General features: G+C 38.0%; 2 protein-coding genes across 2 annotated transcripts; both read right to left on the bottom strand.

The window, feature by feature from the left end:
• Positions 1-747: 747 nt before the first annotated feature.
• On the bottom strand, positions 748-3,995 carry LOC118816881 (CD209 antigen-like protein C). Its single transcript, XM_036583485.1, has 5 exons — positions 3,788-3,995; positions 3,512-3,676; positions 1,371-1,513; positions 1,175-1,281; positions 748-1,024 (listed from the first exon to the last, which is right to left on the bottom strand). Exons 1-5 carry the CDS (start codon positions 3,936-3,938, stop codon positions 871-873), a joined length of 720 nt encoding a protein of 239 aa, XP_036439378.1. The 5' UTR covers positions 3,939-3,995; the 3' UTR covers positions 748-870.
• A 4,973-nt stretch (positions 3,996-8,968) lies between these two features.
• LOC118816884 (CD209 antigen-like protein C) lies at positions 8,969-17,432 on the bottom strand. Its single transcript, XM_036583488.1, has 5 exons — positions 17,291-17,432; positions 11,184-11,411; positions 10,271-10,413; positions 10,083-10,189; positions 8,969-9,930 (listed from the first exon to the last, which is right to left on the bottom strand). Exons 2-5 carry the CDS (start codon positions 11,407-11,409, stop codon positions 9,765-9,767), a joined length of 642 nt encoding a protein of 213 aa, XP_036439381.1. The 5' UTR covers positions 11,410-11,411; positions 17,291-17,432; the 3' UTR covers positions 8,969-9,764.
• Between the last annotated feature and the right edge of the window lie 5,212 nt (positions 17,433-22,644).

The following is a 22,644-nucleotide window of genomic DNA, read 5'->3' as shown; positions in this document are numbered from 1 at the left end:
TATACAGACACAGGTCAAAGCACTGTAGTTTAATCTGTGATGGTTTTGGGGAACTGTTGTTAGTTGGATGTTCGTTAGTTTTTTGAACCATCAAACTCTGTTGGCTCAGCTGTGACTTGCGTCTTTGTTCAGGAAACACACCCCTAATTGTGTATGTATTGTGTCTCATTCAAAAAGCAGTCTGGACTGAAACACTTACTGTAACTTCAGGGTGATTGTGCGGGGCTAAACTGCTGTAGAATATACAGCCATATGCAAAAATTCAGAGCTCCTGGTCAAATTCCCCTTTTTAAGTGAAAATAATTGCACATCCTCTACAGAGAAAACACTTTGGCGCATTTATATTTCCAAATACTGTTCATTTGCTGAAGTTTACATAAAAAACAAACATAAAATGGGGCCTGTGCATAAGTTGTGGCACGTTATGTTATGTGACATCAGAAAAACAAAGAATTTTAAATGTTTTTTTTTTTCAAGCTTAGTTTTCATATTTGGACTGTTATATGTTGAAATGTCTAAATTTTTGCATTTTATATCAAACCTTTTTAAGTTATAAAACGCAAGGAAACATCTTCTGTGATATAAGCCTTTTCATTTCTGAAATATAAAGAATAAAGCATGCACCCTCCCTACAAGCCAGTCTTTCTAGATAGAATCAAAATATCAATGAAATACACAACTTTTATGGTAAATATATAAAAAAAACAACAATAACAACAAAAAAAAAAAGTAGGAGTATTTCTTCTTTGGGGGTCTTTGTTCTACTATATGTTTATTGTCAGCAGGCTGGTTTGAGAATACTGACAGAGAAACAGTGAATCTACATTTCATTCTGCTTGTTTTGTGACAGAACATGTTATTACTTGTACATTATGAATGTATTACTGAAAAGCTCTTCTCACAGATCCACCCTTCTTCGTGAGAGCATGGCATGTCATTCCAGTTCTTCTTATCTGGGAGATCCTGAATGTCAGCACAGTCCTCATTATTCCGAACATCATTTGGTTCTCCTTCCTTCCAGAACCTGAAGGCCAGAGAATCAGAATCAGTCTCTGATCAGTGTTCATTAACCTTCGGCTCAACTCTCTCAGTCTGTGTTCAGTCAAATTCATACAATTCACTACATAATCAGTTACTTGAAGGTGAATTCAATCCCAGTTCATCTGTTTCTTACTCAGTGGTCAGTGATGATCCGTCCACCCATTTCCAGACTCCCTCTGTTTCACGGTCAGTCAGGCCAATCCAAGCCTTATTGCCTCGCAGATTGTTAAGGATGAACTCCTGCCATTGAGATAATATAATGTGAAGAGATTGAAGAACAGTTTTACACTCTCTCTCTCTCTCTCTCTCTCTCTCTCTCTCTCTCTCACCTGTTCTTCTCTACTCTTTATGATCACCAGGTCTGCTCCTCTCTCTCTGCAATCCTCTCTGCTCTCAGTCCAGTTCTTTTGTCCAACAGTGATGTAGTAAAGAGTGCCGCTGAAATACGTCCAACCCTGCTGCATCGCCTTCTCTATGAATTAAACACAGAACACACACACACATGCACATGCAGACAATCCATCATAGGTATTTTCATCTTTCATACAGAAGTCCTCACTGTGACCGTCTCATCTCCTCTGAGAACTCTCTGGTTAGCTCATCAAACATCAAACATCAAAATGTTTTTTTGTATGGTTTTCAATTTAACACAGGCTTTTTTTGCAAAAGTGGTTTATAGATTAACAAAAAATCTTGCACTTCATTTTCTAATAAGAACTAACTGTTTGTTTTTGTTATATAATAGCAGCACCAACATCTGTTTTTGGTAGTGTCTTAGCTTAAGGATATCACTGGACTATACACACATTTTCTAAACCGCTTATCCTCCTGGGTCGTGGGGGGATGCTGGAGTCTATTGCAGCTGTCACTGGGAGGAAGGCAAGTTAGATCTCAATACCCTGGGTTCGATTTGCTCTACTGTTAGAAGTTTAGCTGGGAAAATTTATATCAGCATCAACCAGCTGTTTGATTTACAATGGGTCCGACGACTTTTGTAGAAAAAGTGTCTTTCTAGGCCTTCTATAAGTCCTGGATACTTCACTAACTCAGTATGAGTGGCAGCCTAAACAATGACTTTCAACATTTGTTAGAAATGCAAAACAGTGGTGGCAGCTCTATGTCAGCTACAATAACATACATGATATGTTAATTTGCGTTTTCTCTGCTATAAATAAAACATGGAGTGTCTCTTACAAGCTTTAAATGCCCTTGTTTAATCAAGAACAGACAAAAAAAACGTTCACATGAATCATCATTATCGAGAGCTAACATATTTCTAGAGTCTCCTGGGGCGCTAGCTGACATTAGCATTCATAGAGATTTTATTTTCCTGATTTTAACCAGGTTTTTTCCTGATTTTTAACCATCATAGAGATTTTGTTTTCCTGATTTTTACCAGGTTTTGACATTTGAAGCCCAGACTGAAGGCCTAGTTCTAATAGCCTTGGTTCGCCAGTGGACAAAACTGCCTTTGACCCATGGTTTGTCCAGATTCTAGTGGTGAACTACAAAATAATGATACATCCTTAGAGGTCTATTTATTGCAAGATCTCCTATGCATGTTTTTCTTTACTTCTTCGGCAAAATTTTTGAAAAGTCGCACACTTACACTGTGATGTTGTTAGATATGTGTTTCTTCGTGTGGGATGTAGAGTGAGTAATTTGTACTAGCAGTTTTAAATGATCAGATCAGTGTCAGTATCAGAAAAGAAAAAGTGATATCGTGTAGAGGCCTTCATATGACCCTTTCAGTCTTGCTCCTGCAAGATTTCATCCAACTCTGGTAGAAACCTGGCAGAGTTTATCCTACTCCCACCTGCAACCTAAACGTTTTGTCCTGCTCCCGCCCACAGACCTGTATATCTGGTTACCATCTGTGTTAGTCATGACTGAAAATGACTGCCACACATCAGACTTGTCCTTATTCAAATTTAGATTGTGTATTTTTATTAAGTGCAACTTTCCACAGTTGTGGCCTCTCACTGTCTAAAGACAGTTTCTGTAACCTATAAGAAAGCAATTCCTCTGACTGCTCACAATTGGTTGCTTCTATTTAGAGCTACCTTACAACTTCTATTTAGAATGAGTTTATTAATTTTTTTTAGATATTTATTTGTGACAATTATTAAAAGATCATTTTTATTTGGCTATTCTTTCATTTGTGGGACTTCTCTGCATGCAAATGTGGTCCCACTCCTGCCTGCACTGGGTTGGTTAACTGCCTGCTCCTGAAAGATAACCTCATGCCACAAAATATTGTGGTGGAGGCTTCTAGTATCATGCTATCTCTAGATTCAACAATGCTTCCCCATTTATTACTGCTTATTCTCGTTAATTTTACATACTAGACATATTAAAATATTTGTACATGTTGACTGACCTCAGACCCTTATAGTAAGGCTTATTTTCTTTTATTATATGATCATTTAACTTCATGCTCATAATTTCAGATTTAAATTTGTCTGCATACCCAAGTTGGAAAGTTTCTGCTGAAGACCATCCCTCTCTACAGTCTCTGTAGGCAGCTTGTTCAACATAACCCACAGCACTGTGGTGGCAACCAGCAGAAGAACACACAGCAGCCCCAGACACACTGCAGCCCACCTGCAGCCTCTGCTCCCAGTTGTTTCATGTCCTGGAACAAGACAGCATCACACTCTGTGGGTGAGTGTTTACATACTAAACCTTGAGAGAATTTCTACACTGGCAGGAGAGAGAAACTGAAAGAGAGAGAGGGGACCTGCACCTGAGCTCTGAGATTCCCGTCTGTTTTCTGTTCTGGTTCTTTGGGTCCCAGTATGTCCATTCACATGCATGTTTTCATAGACATTCTTGTCTTCAGATTTTCTGTCTGCAGTGTATCCTGCATTTTCGTACATATCCTCACTCATCTCCATTCCGCTCTCCGCAGTGATCCAGGTCAGCTTCAAGTGTTAGTGGATCACAGCATGAGTTGCTTTATACATTAACTGTGAACAGGAAGTTGAGCAGGAAACCACAAAGAGACGTGTTCTGTGGAGCTTCTGCAAGGATAAAAACATTTCACTCCTATTGACTCATCGCATTATGGTGTCACTTCCCTTTCTTCACTAGTGAATTTCTTAATACACGGTTAACTTTCTTGTCCCCCACATGCTGCTTCCTCAGTGAATGATGGTGGATGAAACTTAGCCATTTCTGCAAGATCTTCCTGTAATTTTGAAAGTATGCATTACATTATGTGAGATGCATTATATGAAAAGTCAAAGAAAACAGACAAGTATCTTTTCATTTTTCTTACATGAAAATGATTTTGGTCAGTAGGACGCTAACATTACTGCTAGCGCTGATTGGTTGGTGAGCTGATCATGGCGGAGAAAAGTGGTTCACACTCACTGATGTCATGAATGTTCATAAGACACTGTTGGAAAGTTCTACTACTGGAGTTCAAACATGCTCAAAAATGTGACCGTGGTATTGAAATATTATATCACTGTTGTCAGAAGAAAATCTCATATCTCCTTTTTTTTCTCTGTCGTTTTTCAGTTTTTGGCATACTTTGAAAATGCTTGTTGTCCTTTACATTGTGTGTAAATTTCATGATGAACTGACCAAAACAAACGGCCCAAAATGACTTGTAAAAACTTCTGGTTCCATTGACTTACATTAAAAGTAAAGTAGTTTTTTTTTCTCCTGTAAAGTCATTATTTTGGAGATACAAGGTTTTGATCCGACAACAGTGATATACTGTTCTATGTTGAGAAAATGAGTAAAGCATTTACAAATTATGTAGCACAAAACCTGTGTCAGTGGTCCTCATTAGAAATTCTCTGCCACTACCTGATGTGTAATGTAGTGCCTGTAGATGAACAGTAACAATGGTCATATTCCCCAATAGTAGTTACGTGTGTATTTTACACTCTGCCCTGCTTATTTAGCAAGCTATAGCTATATTACTTGCTCATCTGTGAAAATACATATAGCTTCAAGCTATAATTATCTACCTAAGCGGGTTTGGTTTGTGCATTCTTAGCCTGTATGGATACTACAATAACAATAGCATGAACAAAGCTGGGCAAAATATAGGCTCAACCTCAAATGGCTTCCTTTTAATGAGGAAAGAACTGGTTAGTCAGATTAAGAATTGTTAGGAAAGAATTATTTTCTTACCCATAAACTCCTGACACCTCCTCAGTGACCCATCAAACTTAAGGGGGAGGTTAGTTAGTGATGGGGAATCTGTTAAAGCATTAGTTTCATGCAAACATGCTCAAAAATGTGACTATGTTGTCGAAATATTATATACAGTTCTGTGTTGAGAAAATGAGTGCAAATTCTACAAAATACAAGGATTATTAAGCATTTACAAATTATGATTTAGCACAAAATCTGTGTCAGTTGTCCTCATTAGAAATTCTCTGCCACTACCTGATGTGTAATGTAGTGCATGTAGATGAGCGGTAACAATGGTCATATAGTAGTTACGTGTGTAAGGGGATCTTTAACATTAACACATTAACAGTGGACAGGAAGTTGAAGAGGAAACCTTCTGCACGGAAAAAAAATCATTCCTATTGACTCAACACATTATGGTGTCACTTCCCTTTCTTCACTAGTGAAATTTCTTAATATACGGTTAACTTTCTTGTCCCCCACATGCTGCTTCCCCAGTGAATGATGGTGGATGAAACTAAACAGCTTAAAACAAAAAATGAAATGTTTTTAGACATTTGTGCAAGATCTTCCTGTAATTTTGAAAAGTAGTGAGATGCATTACATGAAAAGTCAAAGAAAACATACAAGTATCTGTCCATTTTTCTTACATGAAAAAGATTTCGGTCACTAGGACGCTAGCATTACTGCTAGTGCTGATTGGTTGGTGAGCTGATCATTGCTGAGAAAAGTGGTTCACAATCACGAACGGCATGAATGAAATTCTCTGCCACTACCTGATTTGTAATTTAGAACCTGCAGCTGCAGTGGGTTTGCTTTGTGTATCAGAGCATTCTTAGTCTGTATGGACACTACAATAACAATAGCATGAATAAAGCTGGGAAAAAAACAGGCTCAATCTCAAATGGTGTTAGTTATTGCAATCAGACAAATAAGCATACTTGTGTACAGTTCATTTTACACTAATATGAAGACAGGATGTTCACTAATGTGCATGAACTGATTGACAACAGAAAAGAAAAGAAAATCCTTTGAGATTTTAAAAAGTAGTTGGAAGGTCTAAATGAAAACATAGGGGCTCCATAATGATGCAACAGTCTCAGCGTTGACCCTATTACTGGGAGGCCATGAGTTAAATCCCCTGCGATGCCACAGCCTTCAGTGGTCAAGGATACTCACTCACTATGATACTGGCCAGATGTTGGTTGACATAACAGAATTGGAAGTTAGTGTTCTCCTGCAAGTGTGCTCATCTGTCAAATGATGGTGCATTAGCGAGCATTTGAACAGACGCAGTGGTGCTTCATGTGACTCAAAGGAAGCACATGCCAGCCTGTACTCTCTTAGCATTGTAGCATGATGTGGTATCATCCACTAGCAGGTGGAAGTGGACAAGAGAAAATTGAGAGAACAGCCAGAAAAAATAGCTAAATAAATGAAAATGTGAAGAAAAAATGTGTTTTGTTCTCTTTGAACTGTATTTCAATTCAATATAGAGGTGGATGATATGGCAAAATGATATCTCTTTTTTATGATATACGATGTGTCACAAATCACCTGATAAGTTAGAACAGACAAAGCAGTGTCACATCAAAAACTATGAATCTAATTACTTGTATTTGACATTTCACACACTGCGCTGCACTAAATCCACTTAAACAGAACTAATTATGCTCTTTTTTTAATCAAAATGTAGTTGTAATCTCCACAATGTGCTCAGACATGTATATCGTAAGAGATATACAGCTCACCCACTACACAGCTTCTTCAGCCTGCTGCCATCAGGGAGGAGACTGTGGTCTCCAGGCCAGGACCAGCAGACTGGGGGACAGCTTCATCCACCAGGCTATCAGGATGCTCGACTCTCTCCCTACTTTACCCCTTCTGCCCCCCAAACACACAAAGTTTGGACCCAAACACAGGTTCCTGACCCCCCAATACTGAACTCTGACATTCTCAGGGACTGTTACGCACCCATCACTTTAACTGCTCCATAAGCTCATTCATGCGCTACTGTTTATAATCACACTATTTATACCCACAGACCTTAATCTGTATGTGCCTTATGTCACTTAATTGTTAATTTCAAGGACCTTCTTATATTTATATTATTTTTTTATTATTCTATTTTTCTACAATTAGTGTATATTTTTATGATTAGTGTTTTTTTTTAGTGTCTATTTAGATTCACACCTTTCCTGTTTACTGTCTATTTAATGTTATCACATTATCAGACCTGTTTTCATTCCAGAAAAATTAATTTCAATACGCTGTATGTCCTGTACATATTGTAGTATTGACAATAAAGCTGGCTTGACTTGGCTTGACTTGAAACCTCTCTCTGTGTCTGAAAGGGAAACAAATGTTGTCCTTTTTCCACAGATTCAAAATCAGTTCACTTTGGCCAAAATCCTGTCTAGATCTTTGATGAAATGGCCTCATTTCCTTTTTTCACATCGACATATCTGCCTCCGATAACACAGCAACACAGACATGGACATTGAAAATGACCCTCTTCAGGACCAGAAAACATAAAGAGTGGACAAAGCGTTTCACTCGTGTCACGCACACGGTCAGCAACTGATGACAACTGATTTTTGTGCTGAAGGTAGATTATTGAATGGTTTTCTTTTGTGAACTTTTGTGTTTGATGTGTTCTTTGATCTGTGTTCATTTTGTAGTCATACAAAACCTGACTATTGAGAGAGATCAGATAGAGGGGGAGCGAGGCAGCCTCTTCTGAAGACTCACTCAACTAAGTGAATACTTGCAGGCTTTGATGTAACCGTCATGTAGAGCCATCAGAAAACCCACTATAGATTTTTTAGAACAATTCAATGAAGCAACAAAGACAAAGCCTTGTTTACACATTTAGCACAATGCTACGGTTTGTAATGACCAACTCAGCATGAGGCCAAGACAGAAGCAAAATGGATGTGCAATAAATGTCCTTCAGAGTGGTTTAAGGTAACATAGATGGGTTTATTAACAATACATAATCAACTTAGTCACATGTTGCAACTGAGTGAATTATATGATGAGGCTATACAAAAGTAAATAAGATGAATACCACATTAAGAATACTACCTAAAATATTACATGATAGATAGACAGAGTCAGAGAGAGAGAGAGAGAGCGATAGGACCAGAGGTCCAGCGTCTACACAGGTCCAGCCTCTGAACAGTTCACACACATGCGGTAGCGGTAGGGCAGGTACTTAAGGCTGCATGGTAGAAACCTTTTCCGGCCTTGGCATTGGGCACATAGAACAGCCCTATTAAGGCCCGGTCCACCGGCCAATCTCATTCAGAACATGTGCTGTCTCCCCAGACTTCTGAAGTCCAAGCTTGGAACATCAGCAGAACAAGCTGGCAGGCTTCATTCCAGACCTGTTTTCACTCCAGAAGCGCATAGTACCTCTGTTGTAAAATGCAAATGCACTTCTCCTTCACATCTCCAGGTCACGGAGCAATCTATTGTCTCTTATAAGAGGTGTGGCAGGAGTCTGACATCCAACAACAAAGCATATTCCACACTAAAGCACAATAAAAGGTGCAGAGTTGACTGAAATAGCAGACAGCAGAACTGAAACGGCAGTTTGGACTGGTCAGAACAACAAGCTTTATCCCTTTGAACACTGAACATGCCTCATCCAAAGAATTGACAATGTTTCTCTAAATAATAAAAAAAAAATAATAATTAATTCAAAAGTAAAGCAGCAAATGCCTGCGCTCATTTGTCAAAAGACTGTGATGAATTAAATATCATGGACATGATGGACATAACAATGAATATTCAGGAGAGGGCAGAGAAACTAAAGCAACTGCAATCAGTCTGCTTATCAGAGCAAGTTCAGCACTTCAGTAAATATTAACACTTTAAATCTGAACAACAAAAACCTGGCTATTTATGATGTTTAATCTGCTTTTTTTATTTGATAATGTGATTTCTGATTGTGGTTGCTGCATTTTTTGATATGATTTTTTTGATACAAATGATCTAACAAAACCATAGACATTTTTGAACAAGTGAACACTTGAATAGGAATATACTTATACACACATACATACATCAGACATGTTTTGTTGTTACTCTTAAATAGTTTAAATATTTGTTATAACAGATTACTGATACAGATTGCTCTGAGCAGTCCAACAATAAAAGAAGCCTTGTGCATCTTTCAAACAGAGATGGGAAACACAGTAGCGCACAGTAATCTCTGCTTCTATGCTCCGATATTTTTTTTCAAAAATGTATATTTTGAATCATTTGTGATTAATATTTCGGCCCTCAGGCATATTGACACAGCACAACGATCAGTCTAATAAAACCAAAAGTGAAAACAAAATTATTGTCCAGGGTTTATGGTGTATCTGCGTTAGACTAGATTTACCATATCAAAGTCTTATACAACTGTTTACCTCTAAAACTGCGACAACACTATATTTTACATGCATAAACAGTAGGCTATGCGTTAAAGTTAGCTATCTGACAGAAACTTTCTATAAAGCTTATGCAACACATTTTAAGTTCAATAAATAGCTGCCATTTTATTCTTTTGTTCATTTTATTTATTCATTTTTAGAAAGAAAGAAAGAAGCAAAGCTCATCTCACAGATCCACCCTTCTTCCTCAGAGCATGCTATGTCGTTCCAGTTCTTCTTGCCCGGGAAACCCTGAATGTCAGCACAGTCCTCATTATTCTGGTCATCATTTGGTTCACCTTGCTCCCAGAACCTGAAGGCCAGAGAATCAGAATCAGTCTCTGATCAGTGTTCATTAACCTTCACCTCAACTCTCTCAGCCTGTGTTCAGTCACATTCATGCAATTCACTACAATCTCAGTTACTTGAGAAGGTGAAAGAAATCCGAGTTCATCTGTTTCTTACTCAGTGGTCAGTGATGATCCGTCCACCCATTTCCAGACTCCCTCTGTTTCACGGTCAGTCAGGCCAATCCAAGCCTTATAGCTGCCCAGATTGTTAAGGATGAACTCCTGCCATTGAGATAGTATAATGTGAAGAGATTGAAGATCTTTCTCTCTCTCTCTCTCTCTCTCTCTCTCTCTCTCTCTCACCTGTTCTTCTCTATTCTTTATGATCACCAGGTCTGCTCCTCTCTCTCTGCAATCCTTTCTGCTCTCAGTCCAGTTCTTGTGTCCAACAGTGATATAGTAAAAAGTGCCATTGAAATACGTCCAACCCTGCTGCATCGCCTTCACTATGAATTAAACACAGAACACACACATATCTGCACACTCAGACACTCTACTACAGGTATGTTCATCTTTCAGACAGTCCTCACTGTGATCTTCTCATCATCTCCATATCAAGTTTTTGTTCTGTTTTCAATTTCATACAGGCTTTGCTGGAATTGAGGTTTGTAAATGAGCACTTCTGCTTAATTTGCTTAAATAAATGTATGTCTTTGTATATAGTAGCAGTCCTGATAACAGTTTCTGGCAGTGTCTTATTTTAAGGGTATCACTGGACTAGCTTAAGGATAAGTTGCTTATCACTACTGTCGCAACAAAATCCCCATTTATATATTATATTATTATACTGTAATATCCATTTTTATCGTTTTTCTGTTTTTGACATAATTTGAAAGTGCCTGTTGCCCTTTACATTGTCTGTAAATTTCATGATGAACAGACCAAAAGAAATGGCCCAAAATGGCATGGAAAAAAGTCTAGTTCCATTCACTTACATTAAAAGTGAAGTATGATTTTTCCTTCTCCTGTAAAGTTACTATTTTGGAGATCTGACGGCAGCAATATGCATTAGCAGCTTAAGGATAAGTAAACACTTTTGTAAATAGTTCTGTAAGAATGTTCTTTAAATAGTGCACAGTGCTATGGACCTTCAGTACTCTCCATGAAGAACTCTGGAATGAGAAAAGCTCCAAAAACACTTTCTCTGAAGCAGCTGCATCACAGTGTAAAACTGGGTTTTAACTGAATCCTTATAAATGTAAATGTGTCTGCTTACCTAGAGTAGAAAATATCATGGCGTAATGTGTGTCCATAGTCACATTGATGTAGGTTGTTTCCAAGGTGACTTTGTTGGCAGGCAGTTCTTTGTAACCAGTCTGTAACTGGTCTCTCTCGGCAGTGAAATTGATCCACAGCACTGTGATGGCAGCCAGCAAGAGAAAACATAGCAGCCCCAGACACACTGCAGCCAGTCTGTAGCCTCTGTTCCTTCCAGTATTCATTTCTGAAAATAGAAATTATTACATGGTACATACTTATGATGATACACACTTTATAATGACTCATAATGTTCACTTACATCCTTCATAGAAAACATACTGATCAGGGAAACCATGTCTACCATCATCATGTGTACCTGATGTTCCTGAATTTGCATATATATCCTCACTCATCTGTGGTTCAGTTCTCTTTTGTAATGATGCTGAAACAATCCCAGAAATGATATTATAACATTATATCTGTCTTTGTTTATAACTGCAGACTGCAGTCACCACAGTCTCCAGCTCTCACAGTGAGTCTGAGTATGTGGTATTGTGCAATATACACTATATGGACAAAAGCATTGTGACGCACTTCTTAATCATTGAATCCAGGTGTTTTATTCAGTCCCCATTGCCACAGGTGTATAAAATCAAGCACCCAGTCATGCAGTCTGCCTTTACAAACATTTGTGAAAGAATGGGTCGTTCTAAAAAGCTTACTGAATTTGAATGTGGTACTGTAATAGAATGCCATCATTTTAACAAGTCAGTTCATGTAGTTTCTTTCCTTCTAGATATTCCACGATCACTAAGTACAATACCAAGTGTTGGCTGGAGTGGTGTAAAGCACAATGCCACTGGACTCTGAAGCAATAGAAACTGACTGCACTGTGCCAACTGTAAAGTTTGGTGGAGGAGGGATAATGATATGGGGTTGTTTTTCAGGGCTTGGCCTAAGCCCTTTAGTTCCAGTGAAGGGAAATCTTAATGCTTCAGCAGACCAAGACTTTTTGGACAGTTGTATGCTTCCAACTTTGTGGGAACAGTTTGGGGAAGAACCTTTCCAGCATGCAAGCAAGCAAGCAAGGTCCATAAAGGCATGGCTGGGTGAGTTTGGTGTGGAAGAACTTGACTGGCCCAACACAGAGCCCTGACCTCAACCCGATAGAACACCTTTGGAATGAACTAGAACAGAGATTGCGAGCCAGGCCCTCTCGTCCAACATCAGTGTCTGACCTCACAAATGCTCTTTGGATGAATGGGCAAAAATTCCCACAGACACTCTCCAGAATCTTGTAGAAAGCTTCCCAGAAGTAGTGGAAGCTGTTATAGCTGCAAATGGGGGACCAACTCCATATTAATGCCTATGGATTTAGAACGGTATGTCATAAAAGCTGTTGTAGGTGTAATGTGTAGGTGTCCCAATACTTTTGTCCATATGGCATATGTGCTGTTCTCAGAAAAGGAAGGTGAGGTGAGACAGCTTACGCAAACCACCCTGTACTTTCAGAAGCCCATTTCAGGGTTTATATGTGGTGGGTTTTTCTTTGCGTTGGTGTCCTGCATCTCTGGGTCACAGCCTTTAACAGCATTTACAAACTCTCTGTATGGCGCTTATTATCATTCAATAATTCATGCTGAAGTTTACTCTTGAGCGTCCAGATTAAAAACCACACAGGAAACTGTAACTCATAGGAGGCATCTGAGCAGTGTGTGTATGTACCACCACGCCCTCTCCATCTCTTACACACACAAGTCAGTCTGTTTTCATTACAGCTGAGACCCAACACAAAGAATATGAGCATTACTAATGTAATGTATTACTATGACCGAATACAACAGAATTATTAGTTATAATAATAAAGCTAATAAGCAAGGCACCAGTCCAACAGGACAAAATAGAATGAGGTACACTTTGAATAACCCTAAAGAGGCAGTAAATAAGAGTAAACATAGTAATAATTTTCTCAATGTCTGAAGAAAACAATGATTCATGCTAATCTTTATAGGTCATTATAGTAACACTTCACAATACTGGTCCACAAATACTTAACTGATGCTTTCATCACAATGAATGAGTGCATAGACTAATACTTAACACATCAGGAAATAATGAGGCATATATGTTAATAAAGAACTGAGTCATATATGAATAGCCATTAACAATAGAAATCATTAAGCATTAAAATTTCCTAACTAGGATGCCTATTATAACACACACTGTCTGTTTGAGGAGGATTTAAGTTAACACAAATCATAGGCTAATAACCAAAACAGTCATCTGCAGGAAAATCAATGGCTGGTATGCAGCAATATAGTGTTTTTAATAAAAGTTTTAATTTTTAGTTTTATGTGATGCCCTTTACAGTGTCCTTTTGATTTCTTGATTTATTAAAAACGCCCACATCTCGTTATATGAACTTACATTGAAAGTAAAGATATTTTTTCAATAAGCTGTTAATAAAATGCAGTAATAAAATACTAACAAAATTACATGATATGATGCTGATTTGCTTAATCAGTAATGATGTGTCGGGAAAAAGTAATGACACTTTCAACAATCATACAAGTCATTGCTTAACAAATCTGCACATCATTAGTCATTATATTTGTCATTAATTTATTATGATGCCCCCCCCCAGTAAAGTCATGATGTAAATATACATTTACAAATCATCTATAAATACATTCATATATCATTAATTTACAGTGTAAAATAAGTAAATTATTTACCAATAAAATCACTGAAAAACATCACACAGCAATATCAATAAAGATCATTTGTTCAAACACAATTGTTAAATGTTTCTTGCAGCATAAAATATGAGGAGAAACAATGTAACATAATGTTGTGTTGATTTTGCATGGTGCTGAAACACCGTGAACAGAGAAGCTTTAATTTAAGCTGCCTTGTGAATCTGTTTTCAAATGACACCGGATGTTTTTCTCCTAACTTTACAGACACTTTTTTATTTGCTTCTTTTGTTTTTGTTTTTTCCCTCTTCCTTTTCCACATAGGGGTGCACGAGAGAGGAGGGTCCATAGTTTTTAGTAGTGCAACCACAAAGGTGAATAAAACAGCAGACAAAGGATAGAGTTAAGTGACTGTGCAGATTAATTGAGTGAGGTTAAAGTTTCACAGTAAAGTGAATCAGTTGATGATCAGTAGTCTTCTTCCAGATGGAGTGGTGTAAACAGTCTGATGCTGCATGCACACCAGTTAGTTTAGGTGTCCTTAATGGCAGGAAATCTTGACCGAGTGATAGACCGGGCGGTTTTCCCTTTCCTGTCCGAGTTTCCATACTGCTCCAGTTCCCAATGGGTGTGAGGCATCTGTGTCCTTCTGAAGTCAACAGTCATCTGTCTTGCCTTGATCACATTCAGAGAGAGATTGTTGTCTTTGCCCCAAAGCTCCAGCTGCCTCATTTCCTCTCTGTAGGCCGAGCCTCATGACTGTAACATCATCAGCAAACTTGATGATGTGATTGCTGTGATGTTTGTCGATGCAGTCGTGAGTAAGCAGGGTGTACAGCAGAGGACACAGCCCTGAGGGCCTCCATGTTCAAAGTGATGGAGTGAGATGATCTGTTCTGGATCCTGACTGTCTGAGGCAGGCCTAAAGCATCCAATGGATTTTATGGGTGCATACCCAGAGGCCCAAGACACTATGGGGCCCCATGAGCAATTACAAGGTCTTTCAAAGTCTGTGGAAGGGAGGAAAGAGGATAAAGAGATACCTCAACACAACGACAATGAACAATCAGAGAATCTTCCATTCAGGAGGAAAATGAAGAGAAAGAAGAGGAATCCAGCTCTGGAGAAAGCGCTGACAGTGACTAAGACAGCAGCTCATTGGACGACTGGGAATCAAGTGACATTGCGGCCGAGGAGGAGGACAAGAAAGATTCCCTGCAGGAGGAAAGAACTAACTGAACAAAAGCATAGAAGGACAAAACCAGGAGGACATACGTCCAGTTGCTGAAAGTAAAGCTGACGGGATAGAAATTCTACTTTATACTGAAAATGTTATTCAGTTAAGAGAAATAATTCCAGGAAGATGAATGTTTAGTGATTTATTGTTGATTGGAAAAAGTAGAGTAGTAAATTTATATACAGCTCAGGACAGAATTAAGGAAATCTTAAGAATGAAGAAAATGTTTGTGGCATGCGCCCGCCCCCCGGGCCCCGATGACGGCCACGAGAGCTGGCAGGAAGGCGGGGCCCGAACACCCAGCGGCGAGGACAGCAGGGAGAGAGCCGCAAGTGGGGAGGGGGCGGAGCGCAAAGCCCGAGCTCCGCCGATGGACGCGGGTCACGTGAGTGACGGCGTGAGGAGGAGGACGAGGACGATGGTGCCGCCACGAGAGGCACCAAGGCAAGGAGCGACTCCCGAGCCCCACCCCCTGTGCCGCAGCAAGGCCGCTTCAGGATACCTTACGTTGGACCCGGGCGGCCGAGCTGCAAGCTGGGGCCGGTAAAATAACTCATGGGACAAATCATGGAGGAATATACTATGTATGATACATATAGAATTATCTATCCAGATCGTATAATAAATATTGTAATAATACATTTGTTGTAAAATCTTCTAAGACAGTTATTACGGTATAAACTACTGAAACTACTTTAAAGTCTCTTAGATAAATTATATTTACAGATTAAAAGAATGCCACAAGTTATCAAGTTATCATACATTGAATCAACTATTAATATATTAACACTTTTATTAGAGTCATAAACCCGATCTATGTCTATATTTATGTATTTGTTGACAAAATCTCTATACAATGATTTATAATATGGTACTGATGTTCAGCCCCAAAATTCAAATATATTTTTCTCTCTCACTGCCTGTTTTAGTCCACTGCTGCTCCCACAATCCCTCAAGTAGTACAGTAGAACATAGATGCTAAATTTATCACAAACACATCCACTACAGAGGAAAATATTAGTGTGATCATTCCTTCAAAAGAGCTCAGTAACACTGAGATTTATAACTGGCTCATCACATTGATTTATCAGTCTCAGGCTTTAGCAGAGCTCAGTAATACTGATATTAATAACTGGTTATCACATTGATACATCAGTCTACTCAGGCTTTAGCAGAGCTCAGTAACACTGAGATTAATAACTGATCATAACATTGGTTTATCAGTCCACTCAGGCTTTAGCAGAGTTCAGTAATACTGAAATTAATAACTGATCATCACATTGGTTTATCAGTCCGCTCAGGCTTTAGCAGAGCTCAGTAACGCTGAGATTAATAACTGATCATAACATTGGTTTATCAGTCTACTCAGGCTTTAGCAGAGCTCAGTAACACAGCTAAATAACTGATCATCATATTGATTCATCAGTCTACTCAGGCTTTATCAGAGCTCAGTAACACTGAGATTATTAAATGATCATCACATTGATTTATCTGTCTACTCAGGCCTTTGCAGAGTGCATTGGTACTTTGAGTAAATTATTTGAGGTGTTTTTTGTAAAGTGGCTACAGAATCGATCCAACACTTATTTTTGTATTTTCCATTGTGTTTTTTTCTTACTATTTTTGGGTTGACCTCTGTCTACACTTGAGAAGAGATTAGTTTAAAAAAGTCCCCCTTAAAAGCCACTGTTTTATTACTACTTGATAACCCTTTATTTAATCCTGTTAAGTGCTTTAAAGTAAACTTGATCATAATAATAGCTACAACTAATATATGAGATGAAAGTTACCAGAAAAGTATATTTGCAAGTGACCTTATTCACAGATCTAAGTACATCCCTAAATTAGTGAATTTACACTTGCGTCAAAACAAGACATTTTGTAAATCCACTGTTGTGTTATTGTTTTAGTTTTATTTAAATCCCAAATGATGTTCTTTTTAGTTTGTGTTTTTTCTTTATTTTTCTTTTTTTTCTCTTTTTCCTCTGTTGGTATTTCACAAAGAAACCCAATTTGCTATGTAAATGTTGAGTTTTCTGTATCCTTCTGTTATTCTGTTATTGTATAGATAGTTATTCACATTACAAATAAAAAGATTTGTTCAAAAGCATCATTTGCCATAGCAGCTCATCAGGGTTTAATATTAAACAATATCACACACTGTTTAAACTGACTTCAAGTTTAACCTACCTGTGTGTTTGATGATTCCTGTAGATGTGAATTACGGATGCCTGTTATTCTCTAGTAGTACTTGGCTCTGAAAAGAAACAATTTAAGGTCTCATAACATAACAGTCAGACTAGGCTTCTGCGGAACAGCAGCAATGGATACCTCAAGATGTCTAAGTGGCTGTTAAAGCCCACCCGTTAAACCTCCAGACTCTTATGTGGATATCATGTGATTTCAGAGAATGAGGTAGTTTCTTCATTTTTGCGTTCGCATTTGAATCAGGCGAGTTCTGATAACGGGTGTGTTCTCTTCAGATAGCCAATGACTCTGGTGAGAAGTCATCATCGCTCGGCTCACAGTCGCAGTCAGAACACAGAACAGAACCTAAAGCCAAACACAGAGTCTCACAGTGACAGTTTAGTTTAATTTAAACACCAGAACAGCATCTAAACCAAACTCAGAGTCTCACAGTGAGAGTTTAGTTTAATATAAACACCAGAACAGCATCTAAACCAAACACAGAGTCTCACAGTGAAAGTTTAGTTTAATATAAACACCAGAACAGCATCTAAACCAAACAAAGTGATAATATTGTTTAATGTAATGGACTAAAGACATTGAAAAAAAAAAATCAGCACTCTATTTGAATAATTTTCTATGTAACAATCAAAAAGAAATATCAGATTTTCTAACCAACTTTAACATAAAATTGTATCAGTTTTCAAAGATCTGAATGTAAAGCTCATTTTCAGCATTTAAAAGAATTCATACCCCAAATCAATGAAGATGTTCAGGCTTGATGAATCAGATTAAACTAACAGGACATTAGAGATGTAATGAAATCAGTGAAAAATGAAAAGTCACCAGGTCCTGATGGACTCACTTTAGATTTTTTGCCTTTTTAGGAAATTTTAGATCAGCCTATATTCTTAATGCTACAGGAGTGTATAAACAATAGTGAAATGATATCCACAATAAAACAAGGCTTAGTTTCACTGACTGGACAGCTGGAGACCCATCACCTTACTAAATGCTGATTGTAAATTTATGACAGGTGTATGTACTAAAAGATTGAAATATGGCATAAGTGAAATATTGAAGAAAACACAGTGTTCATCAAAGGAAGACCCAGACGTTTTAGACCTCATAGATTATGTGGAAGAAATAATTTCAGATGCTGTAATTCAGTTTCTTGATTTCTGTGAAGTCTCTGACAGCCTTCCTTATTCATCTCTGAAGAGCTTTGGGTTTGGAGATTATTTTAATAAAGTAGTGAAAATGCTTTACTTCTTCATATCATCAATGCCTTATCTTAGGCTTCTGGCCTCAAACTCTAAATCTCTAAATGTGAAGTCTTATGCCTAAATGACACTACAAAAATAAACATCCATAATATCCCAGTTTAGCATTCTGTCAGATATTTATACACATATCAAAAGATATCGTTGTTAGGCAACATTTGAACTTCATTTTAACACCAACAACAGCATTTTAAATCAAACTAGTGGCCAGTATTTTGAGATGTAACTACTCACCTGAGAAACAGTTACTTGATCTAAGTTTCTTCAGCAAGTCTTCTTAGCTTGGAAATTAAGTTTCACTCATATTTTATTCTCTGCACAGAGAGCTCGTATGGAATGACAGTAATATTACTATTAAAAACAAATCATGTTTTCCAAACTGCTATAATAAAAATATCATTGTTGTTGCTGATTAATTTGCAAATGGTGGTGATGTCCTGTTTAATGAGGAATTTATGGAGGGGCACCAATTTCCTATTCCTTTTAAAGAATACAATATAATCATCAAAGCCATTCCCACTGGTTTATTTGACTTAATGTAATCTGAATTATAACCCCATTTCCAAAAACAGTTGGGATGCTGTGCAGAATGTAAATAAAAATAGAATGCAATGATATAAAAATCATGTGAACCATATTTTTAAAGGAAAATACTACAAAGACAACATATCAAATGTTGATACTGAGAAATGTTATGTTTTTTGAAAATATATATGCCCATTTTGAATTTGATGCCAACTTAACATTCAAAAAAAGTTGGGACGGGGGCATGTTTACCACTGTGTTTCATCACCTCTTCTTTTAACAACACTCTGTAAGCGTTTGGGAACTGAGGAGACACTGCTGTAGTTTTGAAAATAAAATGTTTTCTGATTCTTGATTAATATAGGATTTCAGCTGCTCAACAGTTCTGCGTCTCCTTTGTCGTATTTTTCATTTCATACTGTGCCAAATTTTTTTCAGTGGTGCCAGATCTGGACTGCAGGCAGGTCAGTTTAGTACCCAGACTCTTTTAATACGGAGCAAAGCTGTCGTAATACATGCAAAATGTGAAATCTGAAATAAGCAAGGCCTTCCCTGAAAAAGACATCATGTGGTTGGCAGCATATGTTGCCAAAACATGTATATATCGTTCAGCATTAATGGTGTCTTCACAGATGTCACCCATGCCATGTGCACTAATGCACATCATGAATACTGGCTTTTAAATTGTGCACTGATAACAAGCTGAGTGGTCTTTAGCCTGGAGGACACAGTGTCCATGATTTCCACAAAGAATTTAAAATGTTCATTTGTTGGCCTACAGGACACTTTTCCACCTCACCTCAGTCCATTTTAAATGAACTCAGGCCCAGAGAAGGTGGCAGCATTTCTGGATCCTGTTTATACATGATTTCCTCTTTGCATTTTAGAGTTTTAACTTACATTTGTGGATGCAGTGATGAACTGTGTTCACAGACAGTGGTTTCTGTCAAGTGTTTCTGAGCCCATGCAGTGATTTTCACTACAGAATCATGTCTGTTTTTAATGCAGTGCTGCCTGAGGGCCCAAAGATCACAGCCAGCAAATACTAGTTTTTGGCCTTGTCCCTTGCTTACAGAGATTTCTCCAGATTCTCTGAATCTTTTAATGTTATTATGTACTGTAGATGATGAAAAGCAAAAGTTTTTTGCTATTTTACATTGAGAAACGTTATTCTTGAATTTTTGTTTGTGAGTGGTGAGCCCCTCCCCATCTTTACTTCTGAAAGACTCAGCCTCTCTGGGATGCTTTTTATACCCAATCATGTCACTGACCTGTTGTCAATTAACCAACAGCATTACACAACTTTACCAGCCTTTTGTTGTCTCCATCCCAACTTTTTTTGGAATGTGTTGTTGGCATCAAATTCAAAATGGGTATTTTTTTTCCAAAAAACAATACAATTTCTCAGTTTCAACATTTGTAATGTTTTCTTTGTACTATTTTCAATTAAATATAGGGTTTAAATGATTTGCCCATCATAGCATTTTGTTTTTATTTACCTTTTGCACAACGTCCCAACTTTTTTGGAAATGAAGTTGTACATTAAAAGACTGTGTCTAAACAACTCCCTTAAGCTTGGAAAGAGTCTCCCTTTTAGAGAAGTTTTGTAGTAATAAATTTATTCACCAGATGTTCTATTCAAAATATATTGCAGAGAGGAAAAATCCATTGAAAATATACAGTGGGGGGAAAAATCATGACTATATCCTTTAAATACTGTATGTCATATATAGTGAAAAACGTATACTATAAGATTTGCTGTGTTTATCCTTGTAACTCTCTGCGATCTATGGAGCCCTGCTGGTGATATATTAATAAAATAATGCATTACCATGCCATGTAACATGTGAGAATGAGATTCTAATGCGTGGCTGCAACTTAGTACGGCATAGGAACAAGATAATCAAGTCATGGCCACATCTTAGTAAGGCGTAGGAACAAGATCACGCCTTATCAAGCTGTGCTCAAGTTTGTTGTAATGGTTTTTTTAGTTTAGTTTTTTAGTAATGGTTCACTGTTTTATATGTTGTGTTATATTTCAATTCTGAAATAAAGTGGAGAGAAAAAAGAGCTGCTAAATGCAAACAAAGTAGAACGCTGAATAAATCAGTTCTGGGTCAGCGCTGTTTTCTAATTGCAACTGTGAGTCAAGACAACTTAGAGCCAACTTGGTGCCAGAGTCACTGGTTATCTGAAGAAAACACAACCGTTTCACAGAAGCTGTGCGATTCTAATGTGAACACAAAGATGAGAGAAAGACCCCCATTATCTGAAATCACTTGGACTCTTCAATAAAAGGGTATAAAAGGGTAGCGCTTGACCTCAAATATCCTTAAATAGCAGTGCATTCCTGCGTGAGACATCTTGTAGTATCTACCACTGCTGTTCTGCAGAAGCCTCGTCTGATTGTTATGTTTGGTTTTATTTGCTTGAGACTTTAAATCATTTATTTTTGGAGCCAAATACTACTAAACAATAACGTGCATCCCACATTTGTGTAAACAGTGAAAACAGTGTCTGATGTTTAATCTTAAACCCCTGCTGGGTTGGCAAATGATGCTTTTGAACAATGCTGCTCTGTGCCGAGCCGTGCTTGATCTTAGGGGTTTCTCTACATCAAGGATGCAAAGAACAGACTTGTGTTCTTGGGTAGAACATTCTGAACAAGTGCCAGTGCAAGAACGAACTTGGAAGAACACAAGAACACTTGTGGGTCAGCCTGTGCAGCCGGCTGCCAGCAGAGGGCAACGGCAGTGAGGCACTGTTACTCCGGGAGACTCAAAATCCCAGAATACCAAGGGGTAATCATTGCCAACAAGGTGCAGCTGTTGGTACCGGTATTTAAGGCTGTGGCAGACAGCACATTCTTGTCACACCCTTGTAGAGGGGTGACCGGTACGGTACTTTAGCCCAGATGGGCATTTAGACTAAAAGGAAAAAGAAAAAGTGAAGAAAAGCATAAAAAGAGAAAACAAAGGGAGAAAACAGAGCACTGCTCTAGGTCAGTGGACTGTGAAGAAAAGAAAAAAAGGAAAGAAGGAAAACATTGTATTGATTTAAGACAAGGAGAAAAACATGAGAGGGAAAAGAAAAGGCTGAAATATAGCCAGCATCTCTCCTTTGAGAGGTGTTTTGGTATGATCATTTATTCGGTTTCTTGAATTTATCCCATGTTTGTGTTACACCATTTTGAGGGGTGTTATTCCACGTTTGTTTGCAAGGCCAGGGTCGCTGGTTTAAATCCAGCTGGAATACAAATCACACTCACTGTTCCCACGTCATTTTTTATTACACCACAGCACTAAACGTGAATAAATAAGTCTATTTCTTATGTTAGTTTCTTTTTCTAAGGCCCGTCCTCACAGGTTTTCCTCTCTGCACTTGGATCCGCTCCTGGATCGTCCCATGACAGACACAGATGGAAATATTTGAACAAACAGTTCAGATCACATGGGACATCAAATCACTCCCTGGAATTATTTCTTAAATATTAAAACAACAGAAAAAAGATTTTCACATTAAGTTTCATAGTGAACTAAAAGACATAAA

The sequence above is a fragment of the Colossoma macropomum genome, unplaced genomic scaffold, assembly GCF_904425465.1.
Source record: "Colossoma macropomum unplaced genomic scaffold, Colossoma_macropomum, whole genome shotgun sequence".
Lineage (NCBI taxonomy): Eukaryota > Metazoa > Chordata > Actinopteri > Characiformes > Serrasalmidae > Colossoma > Colossoma macropomum.
This window is presented reverse-complemented; position numbering and strand designations above follow the sequence as displayed.

What these genes read in the sequence shown, in the direction of transcription:
- LOC118816881 (XM_036583485.1), bottom strand. Translation starts at nt 3,938, where the DNA reads ATGGAGATGAGTGAGGATATGTACGAAAATGCAGGATACACTGCAGAC. An exon ending in GCAGAAACTTTCCAACTTGG is followed by an intron (nt 1,514 to 3,511) that starts GTATGCAGACAA and finishes TTTAATTCATAG; the next exon opens with AGAAGGCGATGCAGCAGGGT. An exon ending in GGATCATCACTGACCACTGA is followed by an intron (nt 1,025 to 1,174) that starts GTAAGAAACAGA and finishes TCTGGCCTTCAG; the next exon opens with GTTCTGGAAGGAAGGAGAAC.
- LOC118816884 (XM_036583488.1), bottom strand. Translation starts at nt 11,409, where the DNA reads ATGAATACTGGAAGGAACAGAGGCTACAGACTGGCTGCAGTGTGTCTG. An exon ending in CATGATATTTTCTACTCTAG is followed by an intron (nt 10,414 to 11,183) that starts GTAAGCAGACAC and finishes TTTAATTCATAG; the next exon opens with TGAAGGCGATGCAGCAGGGT. An exon ending in GGATCATCACTGACCACTGA is followed by an intron (nt 9,931 to 10,082) that starts GTAAGAAACAGA and finishes TCTGGCCTTCAG; the next exon opens with GTTCTGGGAGCAAGGTGAAC.